Source organism: Elephantulus edwardii, unplaced genomic scaffold (assembly GCF_000299155.1).
Source record: "Elephantulus edwardii isolate Elephantulus edwardi_28Jun2011 unplaced genomic scaffold, EleEdw1.0 scaffold00074, whole genome shotgun sequence".
Classification (NCBI taxonomy): Eukaryota; Metazoa; Chordata; class Mammalia; order Macroscelidea; family Macroscelididae; genus Elephantulus; species Elephantulus edwardii.
This window is the reverse complement of record NW_006399824.1, coordinates 14,011,630-14,029,578: the sequence shown is the minus strand read 5'-3', so window position 1 is coordinate 14,029,578 and position 17,949 is coordinate 14,011,630. Positions and strand designations below refer to the sequence as shown.

The following is a 17,949-nucleotide window of genomic DNA, read 5'->3' as shown; positions in this document are numbered from 1 at the left end:
CTGGGGACAGAGACACAAATGCATCTTTCTGTATGATGCCTGACTCTCAAACGTCATCATGTAACAGATAGCTTCTCTGGGCCTCTCCCTGCCCAGCACCCAGCTCTGCTCTGGAGCAGCATCTGCCTTTGTCTCCTGGGTTTATCTGGGGGTGGAGACTTTAACTGAGATGCCTTGAGTAGCGGCTGTGACTGCAGGCATTGGAATCAGACAGACCTGAGTTCTAATGTGACTTTGGGCAGCTTCCTTAATCTCTCTAAGCCTCAATTTCCTCATCCACGAAATGGCAGCAGAGAGCATATTCCTCACAGGGTTGTTGCAATAATTAGATACATATTAAAGGCTTAACACCTGCCTGTCTGTGTGGTGTGTTCAATAATGGCAGCTCTACTGGAGTGGGACAGTTTGGGATAACTGAATGGACTGACGAGTAGCCAGTTTCTTTTTCTTTTCTTTTCGACTTTGGCTTTTAGGCATTGTGATGGCTGTGGTGGTAATAAACACCAGGACATGGAGCATTTGGTATTTTGCAGACTGGATTGTATCTTACCTGTCTAAGTGTGTTTAGACTTAATGGGGAAAATGGTTTTGAATCAATTGCATTTGAATGTCATCAAGAATGGAGCAAGTTTGCCAGTTTTCAGAACTCCTCAAATCCTACCTACAACACCTACCTTTCAGTGACACTCTCTTAACACTTGTCAGCTATGTTATGTTGGGCACATGAGGATGTTATTAAGCATAGAAGAAACACCTGACCTTGAGGTTCCTAAACTCCATCATATTGCTGTCAGAGGCCCCCAGAGGAGAGACGACTTCTGTCACCACCCACTGAAGTTTCTAAAGAGTTTCACTTGTTGTCTTTATTAGTGTCTCACTGGAAACAAACAACATTTAAAAGATATTTTTTTTTCTTTGCATACTTAGAAAGCTTATTTAAATCCACGTAATGAGACACTCTCAATAAAATAGTCATTCACACTTCTCGATGTGTTGGCGAAGGCAGCGTCACCGTTGGGGTGTTGGATGGAATCAGTTCCCACACACTCCCGTGTGTAGTGTGTGTGTGTGTGTGGGGGGGTTACTAAACAAATGTTACTACAAAAAATAATGGGGGGTTTGCCAGAGCTTTTGGAAGCACCAGGACCTCAAAACCCAGCAGGATACTGGAGAATTTTTATCCCCTTCTCCTCCAGAACTCGATATTTGAGGTCCCAGTTACTCCAGTTTTCAAGATTTTCATTGAAGTGGTGTGTAAGATTCCAATAAAGTGTCAGATTTTGAGAAGTTTAACATTATCTTTTTCTTTTACAAAAATGTATTCTGAATTTTACAAAAATGTTCATTCTGAACTTATTTTTTTTAATTTCCAAATTATAAATTATTTTTGGGGAAAATTGATCTTAAAGAATGCATGGGCCAACACAGAAAAACTGCCTCATTTATTCTAGCTTAAAAAAAAAAATTTAATGGTTGCTTATGAAAGAGCACAGAATTGATGCCTTGAATTGTGGTGCTGGAGAAGAGTCTTGAATCTACCATGGACTGCCAAGAGAACAAACAGGTTTCCTGAAGAAGATGAAACCAGATTTCTCCTTGGATATAAGAATTTTGAAACTCTGTCGCACATACTTTGGGCATGTTGCCAGAAGGAAACATTCCTTGGAGAAGAGTCAACTACAATGTATAGGGACCTTGGGGACAGGAGAGTCAGAGACAATGGGATTGGCTCAGGATAAGGCGGGGTTCAGGGCAATTGTTCACAGGATTGCTGTGACCAATAGTTAACTTGATGGCACATAACTATAGCAAAAATGAAGGAGTAAATAGTTCATTTATTGAGGCTTATGAAATATGATGGTGAGAAGTTTATTAGAAGACTCTCTTTCACTAATGGAAAAGTTGTAGGTTCAGAGAGGTCTCCTAAAGAAAGCCTGATGAACAGCATCAGAAAAGTCAGCCATTGAAAACCCTATGAGTATAGTTCTACTCTCACACGCAAGGGGTCGCCATACATCAGAAATGGCTCTAAAACTGGATTCTGGTCTACCCTGTGCCTGTGAGCATTTCTCTAAGGCCCACACTCCTAAAGGATGGCCAGAAACTGTTGACCAGCCTCAGATTTGGCAAATGTGTAGGTCTTTTTAACTGTATATTGAAGGATGAACATTCATTCCAGATTTCATGCTATTAATGGAATTTTAAGAAAGAACCACCCAAGGTGGTTAAGCACTACCAAGGTGCTTGATAGTTTATGAGCTGGTCTTCTGAACAGGAAGAACAAGGCCGACTTTAAAGAGCCTGATAGATTTGAACGATGTGGGAAGGTGATGGAGCTCAGAGCTTCTTTCTTGGCTGTGTTAGACCATGTAATGAGTCTCCTTCAGACACTGCTCATGACTAAATCCTAAGAATAACTGGGTTGGAATCCTCTGAGTTCCAGGATTTGTTACTGGCACAAGGAAAGGGTATTATGGGTGTCCCACTGGGCTTGAAGTATGAACCTGAAAGCTTAACAGCCAATAAAACAAGAGTTGGAGGAAGATGAACAGTAATTTTAGCAAAAAAGTCAAGCTTACTTTCCTCATCAAAGCTTTTCCCTTCCTCCCCTCAACTGGAGTTAAGAATTCCAGTGGCTTTGTCTTAAGGGAGAGCAAGAAGAGAGTTTCTCATAAGTCCTAGAAAGAGACAAATATGAGATTTTTAAAATCATGTAATATTTGCTGGTATTTAAGCCTGCTTTGGCGGGCATTCAGAGTCTGTTAAAATCATTTTGATTGTGAAGAGACTAAATGGAGCTGTTAAATTACATTTTGTGAATTAACATGTAGCCAAACAGTTTTCAATCGTTTGTGAATGATGCTGCTTATTATCTAGGTGTTCAGTGTCTACACTGCACCTGAGGAAAAAACTCAAATTGGGCCTGAACCCCAGTCAAGGGAAAACATATTAATGATATCCTTCATTATTAAAGGCGACCATGCTCTTTATAGAGAGTGTGAAGTATAGGCCCAGTTGAAAAGAGAGCTTATTTGCAAGCCAAATGTCAGAAATAAAAATAAAGAGGGAAGCGCTTACTTATATTGTAGGCAACACTGTTAATGTGTCTGCTCTTTAGCATAAACCTGGTTAGTAATCCAAATGCATTTAGTTAAATCCCCTCTGGCTCTGACTGAGGGTCGCTGGTACCTCCGTTCTTGTGGAGTTGGTGCTGTTAAGCAAAGGCCTTGCCTCTCCAGCAAATTGAAACCACAGGGTTTCCTCCTATGCAGTTTGCAGCCTTGGGAACTCAAAAGAGGATCAGCTGTGCATCAGTTCCCACTCCAGGACAATGAGTTTGAATGAGGTTCTGATTAGTCCAGTGACCACAGATTTTGAAACTTCAGATTCCAAGATGAAAGATTTAAAAAAAAATTTGCTTTGGGTGATCTCTGATGGCCTAGTGGCAAGAAGTTGCACTGCAGTCCCAGAGGTGAGCAGTTCGAATCCAGCAGAGCATCTGGAGGGGCAATCTCTTCCAGTGCCAGTCAGGTCCAATTTGATGGCGCGCACACACACACTTGCTTTGGAGCTCAGGCATAAACACCTCCAAAGCAAATTCGAGCTTTGTGGTCTGCTTTAAATTTCAATTCTGCATCTTTTGGGCCTCCAGTTACTTTCAGAGAGCCAGCAGTTTCTCCTAAGGCTGGAGTTTAATCTTGTCTCCTGTATCACTGGGATTTAAGACTTTCAGCTCCCCAAGTTCTTATCCATCATGTTTATCAAGGTGACACAGTGGATCACCTCCACTGGGCATAGTGCTTGGTGTTAAGTAGGAACTAAAGATTATTGAATGAGTAGCTAAAGCAGAAGACTCTATTTTCACATACCCAGTCAATCAGCTGCAACCGTTGCTGTGAGGTTGCCTTCGTCCATCAAAGCATCAACACTGACCATCGTCGTCTTTTTCTGTCTTACATAGATTTGGTTGGGACACTGAATGTTACGTCCCCTGAGCAGGGCCAGTGGATCCTTCTCATGCTGTAGGGGATAGACAATGGTCTCTGTCACCTGAGACAAAGAAAATGAAGGTCCAGTTCACCTCTAGTGTATCCACCAGTCCAACCTAAATGGAAACGCTGCCTGTCACTTTGAGTGGCTCCCCAACATGACTGTAGCATCATGACCTTGGAGGTTCTCCATCACCTGTTGGCATGCTCCAAGGACCAAGCATTCCTATTAGGTCAGATCCATTCTCCAGGCCTCCTTGACCATAAGGAGGTAGAAGTTAGTGGAAGAAAGGAAGGGCCTCAATGAGATGGAGTAAAACAGTGACTGCAGCAGTGGACTGGAGCATGGAGGAGACAACAAGGGTCCCCTTGGGACATGTTATGGGAAACAATTTGTAAAGCAGTAGGAGTAATGGTGAGTAACAAGTAGGTGCTTACTGCACCCTACACTAGACTAGGGCCTTTTCTATTTGTAACTTTCTTCTCTTCTCAAGAAAGTATTATCACTAGACCTATTATACGAGTTTGGAATGCAAGGTTCTGAGAGAGTCATTTTCTAGATGATATAGTAGGCAATTAACATTTTATATTTTTGCTGCTTCTTTACTATTTTAGTCTTCACACATATTGCCTCACTTAATCCTACTTAGATGATTGAACTGTAGGACTCATGTTTTTCAAACTCTCAAGGTGTTAATTTTTGTGTTGGCCACTGTGGTGGAACCGACATATAGGTAGATTGAGGAAGCTATTATGGAGCATATTATTTTCCTAATGTGCAGCCTCCTTTAAAGGACTAGTGTGTTTTAGCAAGTTGTTACTAGGTGCTTTTAGGTCAGCTAGGACTTATAGGGACCTATGAACAACAGATCTGATCCTTGCCCTATACTTCGCCACCTTCGTGATTTCTGTACGTTCAGTTGCTCTCCGTGAGGGTCTTCCACTTTCCATTCCCAGCATGAATGAAACTGGGGATTACTTTCCTTTTTTAGCCTCATCACCACCTGCGGGATTCTGGTAACTCTCGTTACCTTTCCTCTTAATTCTTTAGAATTTACACATCATACTTAAAGATTTTTAGATACTTTGTGGTTGCTTCAAGTTAGATTCCTGTTTTTCACTTTCATCCTGCCCTCAAACCTGAATGTTGCCGTATCTTTTAAAGGTGCATTGACAATACCTGGGATGCTTATTTAAAATCACCAATCCAGAAACCCATCTTAGCTGTCCTCTCACAGCATGTCAGGTGCAAGGCCAATATGAACAGGGCCCTTGATGAGGCTAATTCATAGAATACATGTCCGTCCACACACTTAACATACTATTGAGTTAGTTAATTACCAAATGGGAACCATGGAATGGTTATAAGTCAAGGTCAAGGCAGGAAACAATTGTATTTCGAATCTACAAGTGAAGAGATATAAATGGACAGACTTACAAAGGTGAAGAGAATGAAGAAGGGTGTTTTAGGTGGCCAGGAACTGGCAATATCAGGAAGCATTCACCTACCCCTCTGAGACCTGGAGGGGCCAGAGGAGGGAATGGGTTTTATGTGTTGTGCTGCTAGCCAAAATTTGGTGGTGGTAATCAGCCAGTTGCTCTAAGGAGAAAGGTGAGCAATCTTCTCTCATGTAAGTTTTGTTGTTGTTGCTGTTGTTGTTGTTGTTGTGTGCCTTCCAGCTATTATTCATAGCAAACCTATGAAAAACAGCTCTGAACTTTTTGCCCCATCCTGAGCCAAACTCACCCTCTCTGACACATCTGACCCCATTTCCATAGTCACTGCACCAATCCATCTCATCCGGGGTCTTCCTCTTGTACACTGTCCCTCCACCCTTCCAAACATGATGTTCTTCTTTAAGGACTGGTCCCTCCTGGCAACCTCCCCAGAATATGTGAGACAGCTTCAAAATCCTTGCCTCCAAGGAGCAACCTAGTTCCACACTCTGTAGAGCAAATCAGTTTGTTCTCTTGGCAGTCCATGATATGTTCAATACTCTTCTCCAGCACCACAATTCAAAGGCATTAATACTTCTTCTGTAAAAAAAAAAATACTTCTTCTGTTATCCTTAGTCATTGTCAGCTCTTAGATGCATGGCAAGAAATTGAGAAGACCACGGCCTTGATTTTAGCCTTTAGAGTGCTGGAGGTCCTTGACAGCAGATTTTTCCAGTGCAGCTCATCTTTTGATTTCCTGACTGCTGGTGCCAAGGATGTTGATTGTGAATCTGAGCAAAGGTGAAATTGTTAACAGTTTTCACTGTCTATCATGATGCTACCTATTGAGGCAGTAGTGAGGATTTTTGAAGGTTACAGTCCTTGACCTTCTGCAGCAAATGCTTCAAGTCTTTCTTAGTTTCTGCAAGCAAGGTTGTGTCATCTGCATACCACAGGTTGTTGATGAGTCTTCCTCCAATCCTGATGTCTAATATCTCTTCATAAAGTACAGCCTCCTGAATAAGATTCTCAGCATTGAGCTTATTGGCAGCATCATGATAGATGGTGAAGAGATTGAGATTGTTGACAGCTTTAGTTTGCTTGGCTCTACAATCAACACTCTTGGTACCAGCAGCCAGGAAATTAAAAGACAAATTGCACTGGGAAAATCTGCTGTCAGAGACCTCTCCAAAGTACTGAAGAGCAATGATGTCAATCTGGAGACTAAGGTGCGCCTGATACAGGCCATGGTCTTTGCAGTTACTTGCTATGCATCAGAGAGCCGGACAGTGATTAGAAGGAGAGTTGATGCCTTTGAATTTGGTGTTAGAGAAGAGTATGGAATATACCACAGACTGCTAGGAGAACAAACAAGTTCATCCTAGAGAGGCTTAAGCCAGGCTGCTCCTTGGAGGCAAGGATTCTGAAGCTTCGTCTGACATACTTTGGAAATGTTGCAAGGCAGAATCAGTCCTTGAAGAGGACTTGGGACTTGGGAGCGTGGAGGGACAGTGCAGGAGAGGAAGACCCTCAATGAGATGGATTGATTCAGTCACCGGGGAATTGGGGATAGATAGATGTGTCAGAGATAATAAGATTGGCACGGGATAGAAGAGGGGTTAGAGCTGTTGTACATAGGGTCACTATGAGTCACAGGAGACTCAACAGCACGTAACAACAACAACAACAACATGATCCATTCAATCAAATTCCATAATGATTTACAACCTTAGAAATCCAATGATGAGTCAGAATGGACTCACCGGCAGTGGATTTGCCATTGTGGAGGAATTTTGATGGTCCGTTTGGGTGGCCACTGCCAGAACTCTGATTCCCAAAGCTAGTAAGGAGCAAGGAATAAGTACCACTGCATCTCTTTCCCCCACCAACTAATCTCCTGCCAGTGTCTTCCATTGCCTGAACTGGCTGAAGTAAAATGAAGATGAGTTAGTGGACAGTTGTCAGGTATCATGAAATAAGGTAGAGTGGGTGAGTGATGGATCCGGGTGAGCCACGAGGCTTAGGAAGCCTCAGATTGAAGAACTATGAAAAGACCAGCATTTTCATTAAAAGCCTAGCATATGCTTTACTTGTTTACAGGATATTAGAGATTCAGATGCTGAAGCACACTCAGCTCTTTGTCTTTCAAGGGGCCCATGGTCTGGAATGGGGAGCACAGCTTGAATAGATAAATAATAGCTTATTCCTGTTGGATCAGAATTCACTTATAGCTGACCCTCCAATGGATTCTTTGAGGTTGTAAATTGTACAGGAAGAGCTTGCCTACCTTTCTCCCAGTGAGATGATGGATTCGAACCGCTTGCCTGTGGGATGACAGCATAACTCCTTACCCACTAGTCCACCAGAGCATCTTGAGCAAATAAAAAGTACAGTGGAATTTTACAGCGGGACCAGCCATCCTAGAACAAAGATGAATCAAATATCCAAAATAGCAGATTTCTGGAAATAATTATCTAGTCTCTAGAACAAGGATCAATAGAAACAGTAATATTTTAGGCTTGTGGGCCCTAAGGTTTCTGTTGGAACCACTCAACTCTGTTATTACAGCCTGAAAGCAGCTTTAAACAATATGTAAGCAAATGGCTAGGACAATGTTACAATAAAACTTTATTTACAGACAGATTGTGTTGAGTCAGCTGTGAGTCCAGTTGGAACCCACACACAGCATTGAGTCGAGTTGCTCTGTTGTAGAACTTCTCACTGAACTGTTTTAAGAAATATCCAGCACAGGGATCTGTAGCATTGATAACACAGGGTATGAAACTACAGACCTCCTACAGGAATTAATATCTTAGTCAACAATAATTTGTTAATTGTACCTTTTATGAGAAAAAGGAAGTCGGTTTGGCTATTAGAGATCAGGGAAAGGAAACCATTTGAAGTGAAAATGACTTCAGCGGATAATAAGCATTATGGGAAATGTGAATACCCCAGATTCATTCTCCTCCTGGCTTACATCGGCTTACTCAGTAGAACACCATACAAAAAGGAAGTAGAACAGAGCGTATCCATATTATCAGCTTTCAATGATGTTCTCTCACGGTGCGCTGTGAGAGCACATTAGAAGGTGCCAGAGTTTTTATATGACTACACTGCCGTGAGATTGAATCGTGGTTTCAGTTTCCAGTAGGTTTTATAAGTAACTCTTCCCATCAGATGTTAAACTAATTTTGGTATTGTGCATACTAGTCAAAAAGAAAAGGAAAGAGGAAAAAAATACCCGTTCTGAACTACTATTGCACTCCTGGCATTGTGACAGCAAAAGGATCAGATGGTGTCAGTAGTGGGAGACAGACTTGCAGCTAGAGAGTGCAAGTGAATAGGTATAACTCAGGAAAGAGGGACAGACCCGGATTCCCTTACTAGGATTTACCATTGAGATTAGTTGTTGTTGTTGTTGTTACATTTAACTTTGAATTTATTTTTATCATTCACCAGAAACCAAAAGGTGGTAAACAAGCATCTTGACTAAGATAATGATGTTGCGAAGCTGCCTCATGGTCTTCGTATGATTTTGTTGTTAGTACAATGAAATAACAGCCACTCGAGTGTCCTTTTCTCCAGGTCTGCTCTCTCTCTCTCTTAGTTGTATCTTTGAGTCTCTTTTCTTCTCTAAGCTCCTAAACTCAAGTGCTAAAGGCATCTGGGAACCATCTAGCCTGGTCAGCCCATTCCTCCCAGGTGTCAAGTTCAGAGCCAGGTTGGCCAACACGGTAGTTTTCTTTCTTCTCTAGTAAATTCTCTAACACTGTCCAGTTCAGTAGCCGTTAACCACATGTAGCCATTAAACCCCTAAAGACAAATCTATAGAGCTGAGATCCATCCATTGTAAGTGATAGAACAAATGTTTAATTCTAGATTTTGAAGACTTCATATAAAAATGTATTTCACTAATTCTTTCTGTTGCAAGCATGTAGAAATTTTGGCTTTAGTGGGCAAGTAGATTACCACAATTAGCTTTGTTTGTTTTCTATTTTATAATGTGGCTGCTAGATAATTTTAAATTACACACGTGGCAGTAGTACTACTCTAAATGTTCTAGATTTGGGGGGGACAATGGTATCATTCTTTTGCCCAATTTTAAGTGAACATTGAAATTTTTTTTATCATAAGCTTGAGTATTTTAAAATTAATGGTAAAAAACCAACAACACCTTGTTACCATTGAATCGACTGACTCATGGTGAACCCGTTTGGGTCAAAGGAGAGTGGATCGTCACAGGATTCTCAAATGGCTAATTTTTTTTTAAGTCACATCATCAGACCTTTCTAGGGGTGCGCAAGTTAGTAAATTCGAACCATCAACCTTTCAGTTAGTTGCCAAGGCTATTAACCGTCCTACTACTGTGAGAATGGTTAACAACCTTGGCTATCATGGATATCACATGCAAGCAAAATACTGCTGGAGATCATTCAAAATTGGCTGGAACAGTACATAGCTAGGGAATTGCCAGAAGTTCAAGCAAGATTTAGAAGAGGCCATGGCACCAGGGATATCATTGCTGATGTCAGATGGATTCTGGCTAAAAGTAAGGAATACCAAAAGAATGTCTGTTTGTGCTTTATGCAAAGCCATTTGTGTGGATCATGACAAGTTGTGGCTGACATTGAGAAGAAATGGGAATCCCAGAACACTTGGTTGTGCTCATGAGGAACCTATACCTGGATCAGAAGGCTGTGTGCAAATGGAGCAGGGAGCACTGCATGGTTTGGAATTGGGAAGGGAGTGCATCAGGGTTGTATTCTATCTCCATACATGTTCAGTCTGTATAGTGAGAAAATTATCCGAGAAGCTGGGCTCTATGAAGAGGAATGTGGCATCAGAATTGGAGGGAGACATCAATAATCTGTGCTATGCAGGTGATACAACCTCACTTGTTGAAAGTGAGGTAGACTTGAAACACTTGTAAAAGATCAATGAATGCAGCCTTCAGTATGGATTGTGTCTCAATATTAAGAAAACAAAGACTCTTACCACTGGACCAATAAGCAGTGTCATGATGGATGGAGAGGAGATTGAAACTGTCAACAGCTTCATCTTGCTTGGATCCACATAATACCCTTGGTATTAGCAGTCAGGATATAAGGAGATGCATTACACAGGGAAGATCTTCAGTTAGGGACCTTTCCAAATTATTGAGGAGTACTGATGTCAGTTAAGGTGCATCTGATTCTGGTCATAGTCTTTCCAATAACTAGCTATGCATCTGAGACCCAGACAATGAATAAGGATGGCAAAAGAAGAATTGATGCTTTTGAGCTTTCGTGCTGGAGAAGAGCATTGAACATCGCATGGATGGCCAAGAGAATGAACAGATATGACTTTGAGAGGGTGCAGCTGAAATGCTCTTTGGAGGCAAGAATGATGAGGCTTCACCTCACATACTTTGGACATATTGCTAGGAGGTGCTGTTTCTTGGAGACGGGCATGATGTTGGGAAGGGTGAAGGGTCAGTAAACGAGAGAAAGACCCTCAACCAGGTATATTAACAAGGTGACTGTGTGTCGGCAAGTGTGAGGATGGCGCAGGACAGGACTGAGTTCAGATCTTTTGTCCATATTGTTGCTATGAGTTGTACTCGACTGGGCTGCACCTAACAACAACAACAACAACTACCATGAGGATTTTTTTTTTTAGCAACAGTTTTATTGAGCTGTAATTCACATGCCACACGGTTCATCCATTTAAAGTGTACAATTCTGGGATTCTGAAGTATACTCACAGAGTAGTATAGTCATTGACACAATCAATGTTGAAACATTTTCATCATTCCAGAAACTGTTAGGGGGAGTTTTTTAATAGAAGGTGGTGGTGGTGGTGGTTGTTATGTGCCGTCGAGTCACTTGCGACTCATAGCAACCCTATGTACAACAGCCCTAAACTCTGCTCTGTCCTGTGCCAATCACACTGTCTCTGACACTCCCATCCCAATTATCCCAGTCACTGAATCAATCCACCTCATAGAGGGTGTTCCCCTCCTGCTCCGTCCCTCCACCCTCCCAAGCATGATGTCCTTCTCCAAGGACCGGTCTCTCCTTACAACATGTCCAAAGTATGTTAGATGGAGCCTCGAATCCTTGCCTCCAAGGAGCCACCTGGTTTGACCCTTTCCAGGATGAATCTGTTTGTTTTCCTAGCAGTCCATCGTACTCTCAATACTCTTCTCCAGCACCACAGCTCGAAGGCATCAATTCTCCTTCTATCCTCCTTGGTCATTGTCCAACTCTCTGATGCATAACAAGTGATAGTTTGCTATAGATGCCATGGCCTGTATCAGACGCACCTTAGTCTCTAGAGAGACACCATTGCTCTTCAGTACTTTGGAGAGGTCCCCAACAGCAGACTTTCCCATGGCAATGCGCCTTTTAATTTCCTGGCTACTGGTGCCAAGAGTGTTGACGGTGGAGCCAAGCAAACTGAAGCTGTGAACAATCTCAATCTCTTCACCATCCATTCTGATGCTGCCAGTTGACCCAGTGGTGTTGTTAAACATGTTACAGAATGAAATGAAGTAACAACTGGCTTTACTTGGGATGGAAGATCTGGTGGGTGACCTAGCGGTAAGGAGTTGCACTGCGACTCAAAGGCATGAGGTTTAAATCCACGAACTGCTCCTCAGGATTAAGATGAGCTCTTTCTTCCTGGATAATTTAAAGTCTCTAAAAACCCGCTGGAGGGTCAGCTGTGTTTAGGTTTTGATGCTGCTACACAAAACAATTACATCAACATAATTAGAATAAACATTTTCTATTTAATATAGGCATATGTTTTAATTACTACATTTAATAAAGTATAATTGTTCTGAGATGAATCATGTAAATTTTTATCCATGGGTTTCATTCAATTATTTTAGAAATCTAGTAGCCTAACAGAACATTCCAGCTACATTTAAAGGGATCAGCATCATTAAACTTTATTGCACTGGCTTCTCAGAATTCGGAGTATTCTAACACAGGCCAAAAAACTTAGTCAGGCTTCCCCTTAATAGAAATATGTACAAGAAGGGAAATATCAAAAGCCCATGGTTTAAAGGACTTTGATTTATCAATTAAGGAAGCTTCCCTGAAACCCATATTTTTTTATCTCCTTGTGGTCATAATTACACGAAGGACTGGTGAGGAGTTTAAAAAAAAAAAATAAAAAGTACTGAATGTGGCTTCGTTCTCTGACTAGTTTGAGGAATAAATAATGCAGAAGTTGAGGATCTGCCCTGTCCCTGTGTGGATTCGTATGTTCACTTCCTACATCCGCCGTAACAAAGTACAACCAACCAGATGTCTCCAAGCAAGAGGAATGTGTTGCCTCACTGTTCTGGAGATAGTCATGCACAATCTAAGTGACTCGGGAAAGATCTCTTTGCCTCTTCTAGCTTCTCAAGGCGCTCCTTGGCTTGTTGGCAAGTCACACATCCCTGCCTCTGTCTTCGCATGAGTGTCTTCCTTCACTCTGTGCCACTTCCTCACTGAGTCTCTCATCTTGCCTTTGTTATTGTTGGTGGTGGTGTTGGTGTTGGTGTTATTTGCTGTCGAGTTGCTTGTGACTCAAAGTGACGCTCTATGTACAAGACCTCTAAACCCTGCTCTATCCTGTGCCAACCTCATTGTCTCCGATACACCCCAATCACTGAATCGATCCATCTCATCGAGGGTCTTCCTCTACTGCGCTGTCCCTTCACCCTCCCAAACATGATTGCCCTTCTCCAAGGACTGGTTCCTCTTTGCAACATGCCCAAAGTATGTTAAACGAAGCTTCAGAATCCTTGACTCCAAGGAACAGCCAGGCTTCACCCTCTCCAGGACAAACCTGTTTGTTCTCCTAGCAGTCCATGGTATATTCAACACTCTTCTCCAGCACCCCAGCTCAAAGGCATCAATTCTCTTTCTATCATCCCTATTCACTATCCAGCTCTCCAATGCATAGCACACAATTGCAAAGACTGTGGCCCAAATCAGGTGCACCTTAGTGTCCAGCCTGGCACTGTTGCTCTTCAGTAATCTTGTCTTTACAAGGAATAAAATGGGGATTTTGGATCCATGTGACTATGCCAAAAAAAAAATAAACCACAGAGCCTTGAGGCTTTACATACTGTACTGCTAACTGAATGTTCAGCAGTTCGAATCCACCAGCTGTTCTTTAGGAGAAAGATGTGCAGTCTCCTCTTGTAATGATTTAAAGTCTTTAGAAACCCAATGAAGATTACTCTGAGTGAGAATCCATTCAATGGCTGAGAGTTTGTTTGCTTGTTTTCTACTCCAGTATGGCGTCAAACTAACTGAAACCATTTTTTAAAGCTCCTATTTCCCTTCAAATATCGCATTCCTAGGTACTAGAGGCTGGAGCTTCAACATCTTGTTAGGGAGAACTTAATGCAACCCATAACATACCCTGGTTTAAAACCACTGATTTGAGACGAGTCGAAGATAGAATAAGCCTTTGCCCACCTTTCTTTGTATATTCACCATAAAAGCACGTGATAAGGTGGGTGAAACATGAATCTATCCTCATTTTTGTCACTTAGGATGTGAACTCTCAGAGATCCTGGTGGTTGTTTGGAGGGCACTGGTTAAACTCTGCAAGTGGTAAGGTAATTCTGAAAAATGGGCCAGGCAAGTGAGATGACTGCCTGAACTCATGGCTCTCCAATTCACAAGGCCTGCTGACCTGTGGCTGCAGCATCATAAGACAGGTAACTGTCTCTCGATTCCCTTTCGGAAGAACTATTGGTCCACTCTTTGGGGACAACTAAAGGCGTGACTACACTTATTCTTGGAAGGAAGGTCACATATTTATTACAACACTGTCCATAGGCAAGGACATTTGTTCACACTTTCAAAGTCTAGAGAGAATGCCCCCAGAAATTTCTTTTCTAACTGCTTGTTGAGAAAGACACAGAACTTCTCTTTCCAAGAAACAATTAAGACTTTCTCCACGGTCAATAAAGGAGCTGTGCTGCCAACCTGAAGGTACATTGTTTGAATCCAGCGGCTTCTCTGTGGGGGAAAAAATGGGCAATCTCCTCCCATGTGATTTACTGCCTTTGAAAACCCACTGGAAGGTCAACTATGGGTCGGTACTGACTTGCCAGTACGCAGAAACAACTAAATAGAGGTGACAAGGACCCTTGCTCGATGTTCTTCTTTCATAAATATTAAAGCATTTAAAATACAGACAATTGAAGGAAGACAATAAATTCCAAAACTTACTTGTTGTGGTGCACCATTGAGTTGGAACCGACCCACAGCTGACCCTCTAGTGGGTTTTTAGAGGTAGCTGGTGGACTAGAACCATAGGCCTTTGAGTTGGGAGCACAACTCCTTATCACTAAGCCACCAAAGCTCCGTTGCAAAACCTACAGGTATCCAAAATTTTTTTAATTACAATTTATTTTTTTTTTTTTAAAAAAGACATAGGGTCCAACCTCACACTCATTGTTGATGTTGTTGGTAGCAACTGTGAAGACAACTCGTGACTCGTAGTGACCCTGTGAACAAAATACTGCCTACTCCTTACCAGCCCCATGATCAGTTGCAGGTCAGACCATTGTGTTCTGTGAAGTGTGGCTGATGTTTAAAAGTGGATTGCCTGGCCTTTATTCCTACTTCACTTTGTCTGGAAGGGTTCTGACATCTGGTCAGCATTGTAGCAACACACACACTGACCCTGACTGATAAGATGTGGCTGCACAGGAGGTGTGTTGATTGAGAATCAAATCCAAGTCTCCTGCATGGAAGACAATAATCTTACCACTGCACCACTAATCCATCTTACATGCTGTTGTTGTTGATTGCCGTCGAGTTGAGCACAACTTAGAGCGACCCTATGAATGAAAGGCCTGAAGCCTTTCTATAACTAGCGACATTTATCAACGTCCGTAGAGTTTCCAAAGGCATGTTGTTTAAGAAGGGGATGCCACTCAGTGGCCATAATGAAAAAAGACATATACACCAACAAATGAATGGATATAAAAACTATAGTAGTGTGCAACAAAGAATGAATGGAATCCCAAAATCTCTGTAGATGTTCATTGAAATGAAAAATAAACAACCTAAATTTAAAAAAAAAAAAAAACTATGGTAGATTCACACAGTGGAATATTATGCAGCATTGAAAAGCAATGGACTTGTAAAACATTACACAGCATGGGGAAGCCTGGAAGACATTATGCTGACTGGAATATCTCAATCACAAAAAGATAAATACTATTTAACACAGCTGTCATAAAATAAGAAAGACCTGGGGACATGGGGGGGGTGTTTGGGGAAAGGGAAAAGAATGGATAGATAATGAACACTGAATTACATAAGATGAGGGGAAGAACTGTCCTAAAAGAACATATGATTAGGCATTATATGCATGACGACAACCTGGAACAAGGGGTGCATTATGAGGGAGGGCTGGGGTGGGGGAGAAAATGTGCGACATTGAAAAAAAATTAAAACATTTCAGATAATGATGCTTCGTTTCACATACATTGGGCCTGTTGCTACGAGGGGCTGTTCCTTGGAGAGGGAAATGATACTCAGAAAGGTGGAGGATTGGCAAAGGAAAGGAAGACGCTCGACCTTGCTGCACTGGGTTTAGGTGTGTCAGGAGGTTTGAGGATGGTGCAGGATAGGACAGGGTTCATAGAGGTCGTACTTGACGGCACCTAACAACCAACTTTATTAATATTAAAAAAAATCTTTGTATCACCTAAACTATTTAATTCTTTTCTTTTTAATGGTTACATAATTTTAAAGAATGATTCACTAAAAAAAATTTAAAATTACTAGTAGATCCAATTTATGACTTGTATTGTTGCTGTTGTTGTTGTGTGCCATCATGTTGACTCTGACTCATAGTGACCCTGTGTATAACAGCTCTGAACCCTGCTCTATCTTGAGGAAACCTCATTGTCTGTGACACACCTACCCTCATTTACTCCAGTCACTGAGTCAATCCATTTCCTCCATGGTCTTCCTCTCTTGCACTGTCCCTCTACCCTCCAAGAATGATGTCCCTCTCCAATGACTAAGCCTTCTTTGCAGCATGCCCAAAGTATGTCACTGGAGCTTCAAAATCCTTGCCTCCAAAGAGCAGCCTGGTTTCACCCTCTGCAGGACGAACTTGTTTGTTCTTCTAGCAGTCCATGGTATATTCAATACTCTGCACCAGCACCACAACTCAACGGCATCAGTTCTCCTGTTATCGTCCTTAGCCATTGTCCAGCTCTCTGATTTCATCTTTTTTCCCCCTGTATGACTTTACGTACAGCAGCAATACCCACACAGTTTGCTGATGTTAACTGTTCTTTAACATTCACTCAGAGATGTTTCTATGTGATGTTTTCCATTCTCAAAGACAAAGATTGACTTTTTAAAGATACTGATAAAAGGCATGAATAAAGAAAACTTGGAGGAAAAGGATATTTGACTAACATCAGAATGGAGGCAAAGTTGAATGGAACTTCATTGTAAGATGGGAACTACCTGTAAACAACAGATTTGTTTTGTTTATGTACACAGGAACATGTGCGTGCTCTGTGTGTGTGTGTATAAATAGAATGCCTTACATAATCAATATTAGTCACCCCCACCCTCTTGGGAACTCTGCTGCCATAGTAAGATGTACTGCCAACCCAAAGGCACGTGGTTCTCATCCACCGACTGCTCCAGGTGAAAAAGATGAGTAATCCCACCATGTGATTTACAGCCTCTGAAGGCCTCCTGGAGGGTCAGCTGTGAGTCTGTTCTGCCCCAGCAGCACATACAGCAACTATAGTCTTTAATAATTCTTTTCTCACACCCATATTTCCCCTTCTTCGAGATCATGCTGGAAACTCTCAGATTTAGCCTGAACTTTATTGGCCTTTTGTGAAATTATCATGCCTATGAAAGTCATGAAATAGAGGCACTTACAGTTTTGGGGTTTTTAAAAAAAAATTATTTTTTTTAAATTTCAATGAAAATTTACTGACTTTAGATTTCCATTTATTCATTGTTGCACTCTTCTCCCCACCCAACCCTCCCCCCAGTACATTACCCTCTTGGGAAAATAAAAGAAAAATTCTTTTGTTTTACAAACCCTCCCCCCAGATCCACTCCACTATGCAGCCTTTGCTCTGGACTCCCGTCATGACAAAAATACCTAATCACATATCTATTTTAAACTGTTTTCTCCCTTGTCTGTTTCAATGCCATATACATTATTGAACCCATCTTTCTCAGTCTCCCCCCAACCCTATGTCAGTCTTGTTTTACAACAGTGGCACCAAGCAGTATTTTTCCTTCAGTGACTGAGATACTTCACTCAGCATAATGTCCTCCAGGGTCATCCATTTTGCGTTTCAATACGGCATAGTATTCCATTGTGTGAATATACCACAGCTTCTCTATCCATTCATTTGTTGACGGGCATTTAGGTTGTTTCCAACTCCTTGCTATTGTGAACAAAGCCAAGATAAACATGGGTGTGCATATATCTGCTTAGATGGCGGTTATGGTCTCTTTAGGGTATATTCCCA

At 41.8% G+C, this 17,949-nt stretch overlaps 1 protein-coding gene across 2 annotated transcripts in view; it reads left to right on the top strand.

Annotated features, from left to right (window-relative positions):
• ARID5B (AT rich interactive domain 5B (MRF1-like)) overlaps positions 1–17,949 on the top strand; it is a 249,592-nt gene that overhangs the window by 93,448 nt on the left and 138,195 nt on the right. The window contains exon 4 of one of the 2 annotated variants that reach the window (XM_006889029.1): positions 1,410–1,418. The exons of the other annotated variant lie outside the window; for it this stretch is intronic. Within the exon in view, the coding sequence (XP_006889091.1) occupies positions 1,410–1,418 (9 nt within the window). The remainder of the gene's footprint in view (positions 1–1,409; positions 1,419–17,949) is intronic. 2 annotated transcript variants of the gene reach the window in all.